The sequence below is a fragment of the Eurosta solidaginis genome, chromosome 2 (genome assembly GCF_040869045.1).
Source record: "Eurosta solidaginis isolate ZX-2024a chromosome 2, ASM4086904v1, whole genome shotgun sequence".
NCBI classification, from domain to species: Eukaryota; Metazoa; Arthropoda; class Insecta; order Diptera; family Tephritidae; genus Eurosta; species Eurosta solidaginis.
The window spans coordinates 46935548-46947776 of record NC_090320.1 but is presented as its reverse complement, the minus strand read 5'-3'; the positions used below and the strand labels follow the sequence as shown (position 1 = coordinate 46947776).

The following is a 12229-nucleotide window of genomic DNA, read 5'->3' as shown; positions in this document are numbered from 1 at the left end:
GTTGTTGTTGGCTCTAATGATGCGTTTTTATGTTTTCTGATGTCAGCAATGCTGATGTGCTCTTCGAATTTGCTCGTTTTCGTATGGTTGAATCGAAGACAAAAAACTTGCGTTGACAGATTGATTTATTTTTGAACTTTCTTCAAAGAATATTTCTTTAACAGATTTATGCTATAAGGTTTGCAAAATATTTTTTAATAAATATATAGACCGTAGAGATGTGACATTTTTGTGTTCATTTTCTAGACAAGTGCAGACAAAACTGAAATAATTCTATACATCGGTCCCTACCTAAACCATGTTGTAGTAGTATTAACGACAAAAACATTCCCCGAAGGTTTTGGGAAGTGTTACCGATATTGATGGTCATTTGCCGGATATAGATCCGGTACGTTCCGGTAACAAAGCACCATTAAGGTATCAGTCGGACCATCTGTTGTTGTTGTAGCGATAAGGTTGCTCCCCGAAGGCTTTGGAGAGTGTTATCGATGTGTTGGTGCTTTACCGGATACAGATCCGGTACGCTCCGGTAACACAGCACCATTAAGATGCTAGCCCAACCATCTCGGGAACGATTTATATGGCCACATTAAGCCTTCAGGCTATAGCTCCCTCCCCACCCCCAACTTCCATCAGGAGGGGGGGGGGGGGGGGGGGGGGGGGGGTCCGACCATCTCGGGAACGATTCATCATACATTCATATTTGTAACCAGATGCTCCTCGTGTAGTTGAGGCTGACAATTGGGTTGCGGAAGCTTTGAAGCTATAAAGCTTTGTATTGCGCTTATCAACCCCTTGAAACATATTCGATGTCCCAAACAGGTTTAGTAAGATAAAAGGGAGGCAAGAGGTGCATATGACTAAGAAGGAAAACGTGGAGAAGAGCACTGGGCTACGAAGTGTCAAAGAGCAGCGATGAAGTCACAGCGGTTTACCTGGAAATTACGCTGTCGATGGCTTTTCTTCAGTGGGATTCAAGGGATTGTGTAGAGCAGCCCATTCAAGGGGTTTCCAGCGCAATTTATAGCTTTTCCAACCCACACCTTCCCGTGTTGAATTCTGTTTCTTTAGAAGGCGAGGCTCTGGCAACCCCAAGTTCCGTGGAACTAGAGGGAGGGGGTGTTATGGTCTAGATGGTCTAGAAGGTTCAATGTGGTCATATTAATTTGTTTCCAAGATGGTCGGGCTTGGGCTTTGAAAGGCTTGTTACGGGGTCGTACTGGTTCTACATACATATATGTAAGTATGCGACAAAGGCCTATCATTATTAATTACAACAACGACAAACAAGGATTGTCTTTCCAGTTTCTTCCAATCAGAAATCAGGCACCACCGATCAAATCTTCGGCGACGTTATTTACGACGTAGATCTGACAAACATCGGAAAAATTGGACATCCACGTCGATGTGACGATCAGTCAGCACTGCTACAACAACAACAACAACAACAACCTGTATTTAGGCGAGCACCCGCCGCAATTTGACCTAACGTTTAAAGCTGTAAAAAATCCTCAAGACCCTCGCTGACAATGACAAAGAAACGTTCATAGGTTCCTATAAAGCAATTGGCCAGCCGCTGGCCTGCTACGTGCACGCAAGTGCACTAAATAGGTAAGCCATATGAACGAAAAGGTATTCATGGGGTTGTGTAGCGCAATATATAGCTTCTCCAACCCAATTGTCAACCTCACCTTCGAGCGGCGAATCCCGTTTCACTAACAGACGAGGCTCTGGCGACCCCAAGCTCCTCATGGAAATTGGGGGTGGGGAGAGAGGGATAACCTAAAGGTTTAATGTGCCATATACCGCGTTCCCGAGATGGCCGGGCTAGCATCTTGTTGTTGTTGTTGTTCTTAATGGCGATGTGTTACCAGAGCGTACCGGATCTGTATACGGCAAAGGACCATCACATCGATAACACTCCCCAAAGTTTTAGGGGAGTAACCTTATCGCTACAACAACAACATATGAACGAAAACTGGATAAAAAGGCCTTCAGGGTAATCCGCAAAGAGTCGACGAGAGGTCCACAGATAAAGCAGGCCACATCTATAATAAACAGTGGACTGAATCAGGGTCGGATTAATTATGTGGGCGCGCCTGGACCGATTCTGAAGAGAAGTTTCAAACAGTTAAATTTGGATTAATATACTTTTAGCCTAGCACATATGGGAGCTTACTTTATATTCCGTGGAGTTACAAAGGCGTACGGGAAGCATACTTTACAGTTCGACACTAACGCAGAGCTGGCGCATAAAAGGGCGGTTCTATCGATCAATAGAACCCCACGCAGTGATTTTATTAGAACACTTTTACAAATTTCTGACTGCAGACCAAGGCCCGTATTACGTTTTACGATCAATGACTGGAAACCATTTTCACACCAAAGATAACTATCCAAGTGTCAAACTATCTCTCAAAATTAAAATAAGTTATGGATGTGGACAGATCGTTTTTAAATGATCCAAAAAGCTTCCTGCCCTCTCTTTTGAAATCCGTGAAACACATTTTCGACCCGTTGGTCAACACCTATAACAAAACTATGATCCCTTTTCTCATCCCCTTAAATTGGTCCTGCTTTTAATTTGTGTTTAATAACGACTCATACATACAAATTTATTTTAGTGCAATTAACAAATCTTCCCTTTTTCTATTTCATAACCCTAGTTTCTTGAAAAAACTGTTGTTGCAATTCCTTTGTTTCAACAACTTGCATACATACATATTTTTGGACTTCCTTCTTTTGGTCCACTTTGTGTATACCTTTTTTTACCTGGAACTCTTTAAGTAGCAAAACTTTTGGCACCTGCACTATCGTTTAAGTTATCTGAAATCTAACTTTATTAGTTTCATTTATTTGTCGCATTAGTACGTGTGTAAATATATCGAATTCCAGCTAAATTACATTGATTTCAATCAATGCGTTTGCGTGGCCATTTGACTGTGTCTTTCGCTTTTATTTTGCTTTTCTTCGCAGTTTTTCACTTCCCGCAGTTCCTATTTGTTTACGTTATGGGTGGTTTTTTATTTTAATAACTTTTGTGTCATTTTAACAAAGTTTTTACTATTTAATCCACACATTAAAATTTTCACCAGTTCACTTTTTGTATTTTCTCTAATTGGCCTAATTGTATTCACCAAATTTGCGAATGTCAAATACAGCTGATTTTGTTATGTTTTGCATGCGGTCTACATCCCTACAAGACGGTGGTAACTAGTTCACCCACACATTCAAACCTTTTTTCGCTCTCCACTAACACATCGACGATTCTTGCTGTCATCGAAATCATTGTTTACTATATAGTTTGGCAACTTAAACAGAGGTTATGTTGCGAATAGAGTGGAAGGCAGTGGACTAGGCAGTCGAATGTCATAAAATGAAGGAATGGTGTTCGGAGTTTTTTGAAAATTAAAAAAAAAATTGATAAAAGCTTTAATAAAAATAAAGTTACTGTTTTAATAACAACAAAAACGCCTTATATATTCTATGTACATAAATTCGTAAAGATTATCTCACTTTAAAATAAAATAATCTAAAGTTTTGTTTTGAAACTGAGTCGAGAACTGTTCGTGTGAATGTGCGAATTTTCACCGATCAGCTGTTAGTTGCGCTACTTGGTAAAATTTACAATGATCGAAATGACAGCGTCATCTTAATACGACAATTTATTAATTATTCCGGGAAACATTTTAAAACGATGAAAAACTATAATTGTGGTAATTAACCTAAAAAAGTGCTTGTGCTACGGGCATTGTTTACTATATAGTTTGGCAGCTTAATTCGAGGTTATGTTGCGAATAGAGTGGAAGGCACTCGCAGGCCGTGAAAATAGGCACTCGAATAGAGTGGAGTGAAGAACAGTAGGAAGACCAGAGTTGCATTGGATCAATCATTGTATCAATATTAAAGATAAATTTAGAAAAAATAATTAAATACTTGAGTATAACCAAACATTTTCTTTCAATTACTGCAATTAAGGTGTCCTAGATGCTACATATTCCAAAATTATAACATTTTATGTCTGTTTAAAAATTTAACTTCAATTTCCCTAAGATTTCCGTAATATGGCCATTAGTGATGTTTGTGTGTGTGCAAATTTTGAGCGATCAGCTGTTAGTTGCGCTACTTGGTAAAGTTTACAATGGCTACGGGCTTTTAGGTGCGACGTGTGTTAGATGTTTTGGCACTTCTAAATTAACCTGGCGAATTAACTAAAGGCATCCAAGTCCTCTTGCCACCAATTGGAATTGGAAGATTCGATTTCCAAAACCAAAAAAGGTAACGTTTTCAAGACAGTGCACAACCTAAACAAAGGTGGTATCAAAAGACGCATGTCGAGATCCGTTTTTAGAATCTGAAAGTTGTATAGAATCGACGGAATGGCCTAGAAGGTTTCAGGTGGTCATACTAAATCGCTCCCTGGGAGTGTCCTTATCGCGGTAATAGTCTAGTTGAGGGGTCGACTGCTAATACGCTACCAAAAATATTGAGAGAGGTGTCAAAAGACGCGTATTAACCTCGAGAACAATAATCTGAAGGCGGAAAAGAAAAATTTTATCTCTGTCCGGAGATATTTGCAGTTGAAGTTGGCGATTTCCATGTGGTTGTTGTTGTGTTGGTACCCACCAAAAAAATTGTGCATCACCGTGGCGGTAGCCATGGTTAAACCACACACCCGGACGTGGCATGGCGTAGCCCAGGGCTATTTTTTATAAGCGCGGCCGAAGGCCGCCAACGCCGAAAGGTGTTCTGCGCAAAAATACTATGGATCCGACCCCCGGTTTCGGAGGTACCCGCGGATCTTTTTTCGGTTTTTCGTTAATATCTTTTGAACGCGTTAATATTTTTATTTTCCGCCTTCGGATTATTAATACTGATGTCAAGACGCGTCTTTTGGCACCTCTCTCGATATTTTTGGTAGCGTATTAGCAGTCGACCCCTCAACTAGACTATTACCCTTATCGCTACAACCAAAGCAACATTATTTACTCTGCTTTTCATTCATTCATGTGTATTTTTAAATAATAAAAAAAATGTTATATGATTGTAATATATATCATCTCTGCCGGGGTGCGATTCAGCTCAGGATATGCCAAAAGAACAAGAAACCTACAATTAAATGCAGATTCACGTGTCATTTGCCAAGGATTTACCGGTAAACAAGATACTTTCCACAACCAACATGCTTTGGATTACGGTACAAAATTGGTTGGATGTATTTTCCCAAAAAAGGGTGGAACTACGCATCTTGGTTTGTCAGTATTTGCTTCGGTAATTTATATTGATTTGTATTGATTAAAAATTGCAATAGTAGATAATGTAATGTGAATTAAAATTGAATAGGTAGCCGAAGCAAAAAATGCAACTGATCCGCATGCAACTTTTGTTTATGTGCCGCCTCCGGGAGCTGCTGCAACTATCATAGCAGTATTACAAGCACGACATTTCTTTGATTGGTTGCATATTCGAAATTGTGCCCTAACATGATATGGTTCGCGTTAAGCACGCTATGTTAAAGCAAAATAAATCTCGTCTAGTCAGCCCCGATTGTCCAGGATCATCGCACCAGAAAGTGTAAGTAAATTGCCTACCATATTAAATATATAAACAACATGTATGAATTTGTTAGTGATAATTTGTCATGCTTTTGTTGATAATCAACTGAAGAAAGCAAATACCAAAGAGTTCGAAGTTCATGTAAATACCAATTGATTTCTTTTAATAGCGTTTGGAGAACAAAACCCATATGTATGTATGCATACAACTGCATAGAAAGGGAGGGATTAATTAATTACGATCAGTAGATTTATAGGATTTTTATTATTTTCCCTGCGTCGCCGTTGCCATTACATTGCGTTAAGAGAGGACATCAGCACCTTACCCACAACCAGTTAAAATTTTAGTAAATTTTGCTCTTTTCATTACTGATTCAAAACGTGGGAAGTTATATATGTAGCATTCCATGGAGAATGGTAAATTTCAGCAGACTTTCGCATTGTGGTCATTATTAATATTCAATCCCTAGAAGGTTCAATGTAGTCATATCAATAGGTCCGGAGATGGTCGGGTTAGTACCTCAATGGTGCTTGTTACCGGAACGTAGATAGATAATTTATTGAGGATTGCACAGTGACTTGCACATCTCCTTCACAGCACCTCATCGTAGCCGACTTCTTTGATGAACCCTAGCAGAGTTCTTGGCTTGAGGGATTAAATGTGGGAATGCATGGCCAGGTTGCCAGCGCAATACATAGCTTCCCCAAACCTAATTGTCAACCTCACCTATCCGCGGCGAATCCTGTTTCACTAACAGACGCGGCTCTGGCGACCCCTCATGGAACTTGGGATGGGGAGGGAGGGGATGGCCTGAAGGTTTAATGTGGTCACATAAATCGTTTCCGAGATGGTCAAGCTAGCACCTTAATGGTGCGGTGGTACCGGAGCGTACGGATCTGTATCCGGCAAAGGACCATCACATCGATAATACTCCTCAAAGCCTTCGGGGAGCAACCTTATCGCTACAACAACAACAACAACAATAGAGTTACTCCTACCCCAGAAAATGGTCAACATTTATAGTGCATACAAAGAACATTTCAACTCACCAAATTCACTCATATTAACAGAGTATAAGTGGAACTTAAGAGCGAATTGAGAGTTTCACAAATTTGCACTGCCACACCGCCATTTTATACAGGATAAAAGTGTAACGCTTTTGTGTTGCGAGCAGGCAAGAATTTTCACAAAAGAACGAAATACCCCGTAAAGGCGTTGCCTGTTTTTTAGAATAGAACAACAACGCTTGCGTAACACTTTATCCAGAAAGTAAAACGCTATCATAGCTGCGGGTTGCACAAGGCGAGTAATCAGCTTTCGAGTTTTTGTCGAGAATATGACGTAGTGCTCCGTTGTAAGCTCCTTTCATATTGGCGCCGTTATCGTATCCTTGTGCACGACAATCTTCAATCATGTATGGCAAATTAGATCAGCGATTTTCTGAGCAGTTTTTTGGCTACAATTCACGAAAGCCAAAATCTGTTCTGGAATTGTAAATTTGTTGCTTTCGAATTGAAATGGAGTGAGCGCAAAATGAACGTAGTCAACGTGACTAGCATCAAGCATAGCATCAACGATAATAGCAAATTACTTAGCTTTCTTGCCTTGATATAATATAGTTTCCCTCACATGCTTTGCACAAATTTCTATAAACTCGTTCTGAATGTCTGGGGAAAGATAGTGAACTTGTAAACGTTTGAGCTGCTATTGTGAAATCCTAACTTTCTCCAAATGATCTCTAAGTATCGGATCATAATGGCGTATGAGATCTTAGATGCCCAAAAAATGTCCATCCTTTCGCTTTTTGAAAAAAAAATAGTGTCCAAAATTCTATATAAAATTTCTTTCCAGTTTTGAGTTTCAGTGATTAGCTGTTCATTGATAAGTGTATCAATTGTAGCCTCCTTTCGAATTAGGTTTTGTAAAGATCGCCATTGAATATAACATTTAATGTGATCTTCAGTATTTTCGTGTGATGGCAGTTTAGCGTATAGCTTCTTCCATACCTGGAATTTCGAATATTCGCCAGGACAACAAATTTTAGGTCGATTTAAAGTATTGGTGCTTAACAAACAACATGGTAGGCAATAAAAAGCATTGCTACTGGCACTCCACACCAACCAGTGACGCTCCACTTTCTCTCCATTTGGCAAGATTCTGTTTAACAACGAGGTAGGAAATGCCTCGTCATGACAATCACGTGGAAAAATAACAGGGCACTCTTGATGACCTCGACGAATTATTTCGTTGACTTCTTCAGATCGCAAAAACTCATTATTCACGGTACCGATATCGAAGTCGTTTAAATAATCTAGACTTTGATACAGAGTTGGTGGTATTGTTGGAAGGCTTTTTGAAGATGAACCTTCATCAGTGTTACCACGAAAACTTTACGATTTCGGATTCATGGAAATATATATTTTTGTTTGATGTTTTTATTGTCTCCTCACTGTTCGAGGCACCAGGTAAAAAATCATTATCAATATTCGTTGCTTTTGAAATTCGGCTTAAAATTTCCACATGGAACAACTAAAGACTCTCCTGAATTAAAAAAAATGTCTTAGTACCTCTAAATCGCGGGCCCCCCGAGAAATACCGGGCCCTGAGAAATATCGTGCCCTGCGCTTGCCAGGCTAAGGCTCCAGCTATTAGGAGTGATAAATCTGTCAGATCTAGAAGCAGCAAGTGGCTTAAGTCCTAGGAAGCTTCTAGTATTTGTCAAGAGGACGGAGTTTTTTTATAACATAGGTCCTGGTTCTTGATAGGGTTTTCAGCTTGGTCGTTAAAACAAACTTCTGGTAACACTACGGACTCATTCAGTCTATGTGAGATCCTCATGAACCGGCCACTTCAACCTAACCTATATTTTGTGTTTTGGTTTTTACTTTAGAATCTACCGGTTAAGTAAGCGATGTCAGATAACTAAGTGCCTTCAAATGTAGATCCATATGGAACATGAGGTCGCCAGAGCCTCGGCTGTTAAAGAAACAGGATTCGCCACGGGTAAGTGACGTTGACAATTGGGTTGGAGAGGCTATATATTGCGCTGGCAACCCATTGAAAGGATTGCGCTACAACCCATTGAAAGGACTGTACTACAAAACCCCTTGAATCAATTTGGTATTTTAGTCGCCTCTTACGGCAGGCATAGCTACCACGAGTATACTCTAAGCCCACTAACCCGCTGGAGCCATGAGAAGCGTGAGTGCACTTTGGGTGTCGCAAGGCAAGTTCCGTCGTGCCTGGTACTGTTGGGTGTGCGGCCAGGCAAGGCAGCAGAGTACACATGCACCATTCAGGAGGATACCCTCGCTGAGCCCAGAAAATCTGGGAAAATTAGATGTACTGCTCAGATCCAGCAAACGAGTATGTTCTGTACTGGCATATGATAAACTTGCAGACAACCAAACGTTTACTTTCCTGTCCAAAAGGGAATTGGTGCTCGGCACTGCTGCTAAAGAAGAATAGACGTAGTTGTTGTTGTTGTTGTTGTTGTTGTTGTAGCAATGCTCGCCCCACCCAATAGCCGCGACCGATCACAAATTGTCATCAATATCCTCTAACGGGAGTCCAAGGAAACTTGCCGTTTCAACAGGGGTGGACCATAAGGAAAGGGGTGTTAGAGGCGTTGGTTCCACATTACAATTAAAGAGATGGTTGGTGTCATGTGGGGACACATTGCAAGCAGGGCATACATTTTGTATGTCGGGGTTGATTCTGGATAGGTAAGAGTTTAATCTGTTACAGTATCCAGAACGAAGTTGAGCAAGAGTGACACGCGTTTCCCTAGGGAGTATGCGTTCCTCTTCTGCGAGTTCTGGATATTTTTCTTCAAGTACTGGATTCACCGGGCAATTCCCGACATAAAGGTCCGACGCCTGTCTATGGAGTTCACCAAGGACCTGCTTGTGTTTTTCCGCTTCATACGGCTGGGTTCTCAGGTGCCATATTTCCTCAAAATGCTTACGGAGATGACTCCTTAGGCCCCTAGGCGGTACTGGTTCGTCAATCAGATGTCTGTTGGGATGCCCAGGTTTCTGGGTATTCAACAGAAACTGTTTGGTCAGCATCTCATTTCTCTCCCTGATGGGGAGTATTCTCGCCTCATTATGCAGATGGTGTTCTGGGGACATAAGAAGACAGCCCGTGGTTTCTTCCAGTGGGTGGTTTTTAGGCTTGGCGACCATATGGGTGACGCGTAGCACGTAATCGGCTGGCTAATTGCTTTGTATGTGGTCAAGAGCGTTTCTTTATCTTTTCCCCAGGTACTGCCAGCAAGGGATTTGAGGATTTTATTACGGCTCTGAATTCTTGGAACAATTGCGGTTGCGTGCGCACCAAAATGTAGATCCTGATCAAACGTCACACCCAAGATTTTGGGGTGTAGGACAGTCGGTAGCGTAGTGCCATCGACGTGGATGTTCAATATGGTCGACATTTGGGGCGTCCATGTTGTAAATAAGGTCGCGGAAGATTTAGTCGGTGACAATGCCAGGTTTCGCGAGGCGAAAAAACTGGAGAGATCAGGGAGATAGCCGTTTATTTTATTGCATAGCTCATCGATCCTGGGCCTGTGGCCATTATTGTGCAGTCATCGGCGTAGGAAACGATTGTGACTCCTTCGGGTGGTGAAGGTAGCTTAGATATGTAGAAATTAAACAAAAGCGGGGATAGGACACCACCCTGTGGCACCCCTTGTTTAATTCTCCTTTGTTTTGATGTTTCGTTTCTGAATTGCACCGATGCCTGCCGACCACCCAAATAATTTGCGGTCCACCTTTTAAGACATGGGGGAAGGGTGGACCCTTCCAGGTCTTGCAGTAACGAGCCATGGTTGACCGTATCAAAAGCTTTTGATAGGTCTAACGCTACGAGTACTGTTCTATGGTGGGGATATTGATTCAAACCGCAATTTATCTGGGTGCTAATGACATTTAGCGCGGAGGTAGTGCTATGGAGTTTTCTGAAGCCATGCTGATGAGGGGCTAGCTGCAAATGTGCTTGGAAATAAGGGAGCAAAATGGCTTCAAGCGTCTTTGCCACTGGCGATAGGAGAGATATCGGACGATATGACTCACCTACGTTAGCTGGTTTCCCAGGCTTTAGTAGCGGGACCACCTTGGCCATTTTCCATTTCTCGGGTATGACAAAGGTGGATAGAGACAGGTTGAAGACATGCGCTAAGTATTTGAAACCCTCTTTCCCTAGGTTTTTAAGCATCGGCATGGCTATGCCGTCTGGGCCCACTGCTTTGGATGGTTTAGCGCGACCAATGGCGTCCTCAACCTCTCTAGCGGTGATGGTAATTGGATAGACGTAGTCATATCAATTCGTTCCCGGGTTACTCGGGGAAAGCAGTTTTAGCAGTACTTTGCCCGTTTCAATTTGCACATCCATTCAAAGAACTTCGCATAATGGATTTAACAGTCATCTGCATTTATTCGTTTTTGTTTTTGTAGTACGCCTAATTTACTATCTATTACCCCAACATCTATCAATTATCCCTTGTTATAATCTTCGGGTACCCCCGCTACCGGAAGATGCCTTGGCATGGTGGAGGTTCACTTGAATTTACTTTACAGGTCCTGATTCTGGTTATCTGAAATCCCCTTGAGTATCTTGTATTTATTAAGCACTTCCGGTTATATTAAAAACTTATTATCTATCCTTACTGATATTCGTTTCTTTTTCATTCTAGGTAATTCGATTTGACGATGTGGGCATAGCAATATTCTAGCTATGACTGTGAGAAGAACGTACATTTGCTCAAACTACAAGAAAACTGCGACAACTGTCCCTTGGCATTTTTAGTATCACATATAAGGCCCCACCACGCATATTATGGGAAAGGGTCAAGTTCAAAGGCTCAACATCACCTGCAAATCGACTTTGATAGCACGAAATGGGCTGCATATATTCCGGTATTATATCTACAACACTCATATCTATGCAAACTGATACTAACAACACCACCCGCGCAGGAAAAATTGAGCACCATCAGTGTGAGCTTCGAAACTCATAGTGTACCTATACCAAGTGTGTTCACTAAGCGATAAACGTCAAAACTACAAACAGCCTCGCTCACCTGATGGAAATCTCAGGTCTAGAGTCGCATTTTTGGTCTCAACGACAACATTTTTGACTACCAATCGTATCGACTTTTTCAATTTTTCAATCATTCGGCGCACTCGGTAATGGTATCCATTTTGAATTCGCTGTCATTCCGAATCCAGCGAGTGCCTGTCAGAATGCTTGACAGATAAGTCAACACACTTGTACTTGTACACTATGTTCGAAACTCAAAATGGTTTCAGAAAGGGCACGACTACGAATGAGTTCATGTCTTTACATATGTAGTTTGTACATATAAATATGCACATATGTAAGGTTTACTAGAAAATTAAGGAAATTATTTGTAAAAACCATTGTATACATAATTTATTCATAATTAAATATTATTTAAACAAAAGGGACGCGTTTCATTAATATAAAAAGCGAATTGACAGAAGGTAACCGGTACGGTTAACCGATAGGTCAGTTACCCGTGTTGTTGTTGTTGCATATGTTTTGGTTAGAGAGAAATAAACAAGAGTTAAAGGAAAATGATGTAAAAATTGCACAAAAAGCAGCTGATCTTTTGTTTACATGCACAATCTTGTGTGTGTGATTTGTG

The 12229-nt window shown here is 41.1% G+C and overlaps 1 protein-coding gene and 1 long non-coding RNA gene across 2 annotated transcripts in view; one reads left to right on the top strand and one right to left on the bottom strand.

Moving 5' to 3' along the window:
• The window catches only part of LOC137239672 (probable phospholipid-transporting ATPase IIB), a 145472-nt gene extending 143239 nt beyond the window's left edge, over positions 1–2233 (bottom strand). Inside the window, exon 1 of the mRNA XM_067765235.1 lies at positions 2180–2233. Coding sequence (XP_067621336.1) covers positions 2180–2218 — 39 coding nt within the window. The 5' untranslated portion in view covers positions 2219–2233. The remainder of the gene's footprint in view (positions 1–2179) is intronic.
• Positions 2234–3986: 1753 nt separating this feature from the next.
• LOC137242100 (uncharacterized) lies at positions 3987–12016 on the top strand. The gene is made up of 4 exons (XR_010950079.1): positions 3987–4278; positions 5082–5271; positions 5344–5574; positions 11255–12016. It is a non-coding gene; the product is annotated as an uncharacterized lncRNA (long non-coding RNA).
• Positions 12017–12229: the final 213 nt, after the last annotated feature.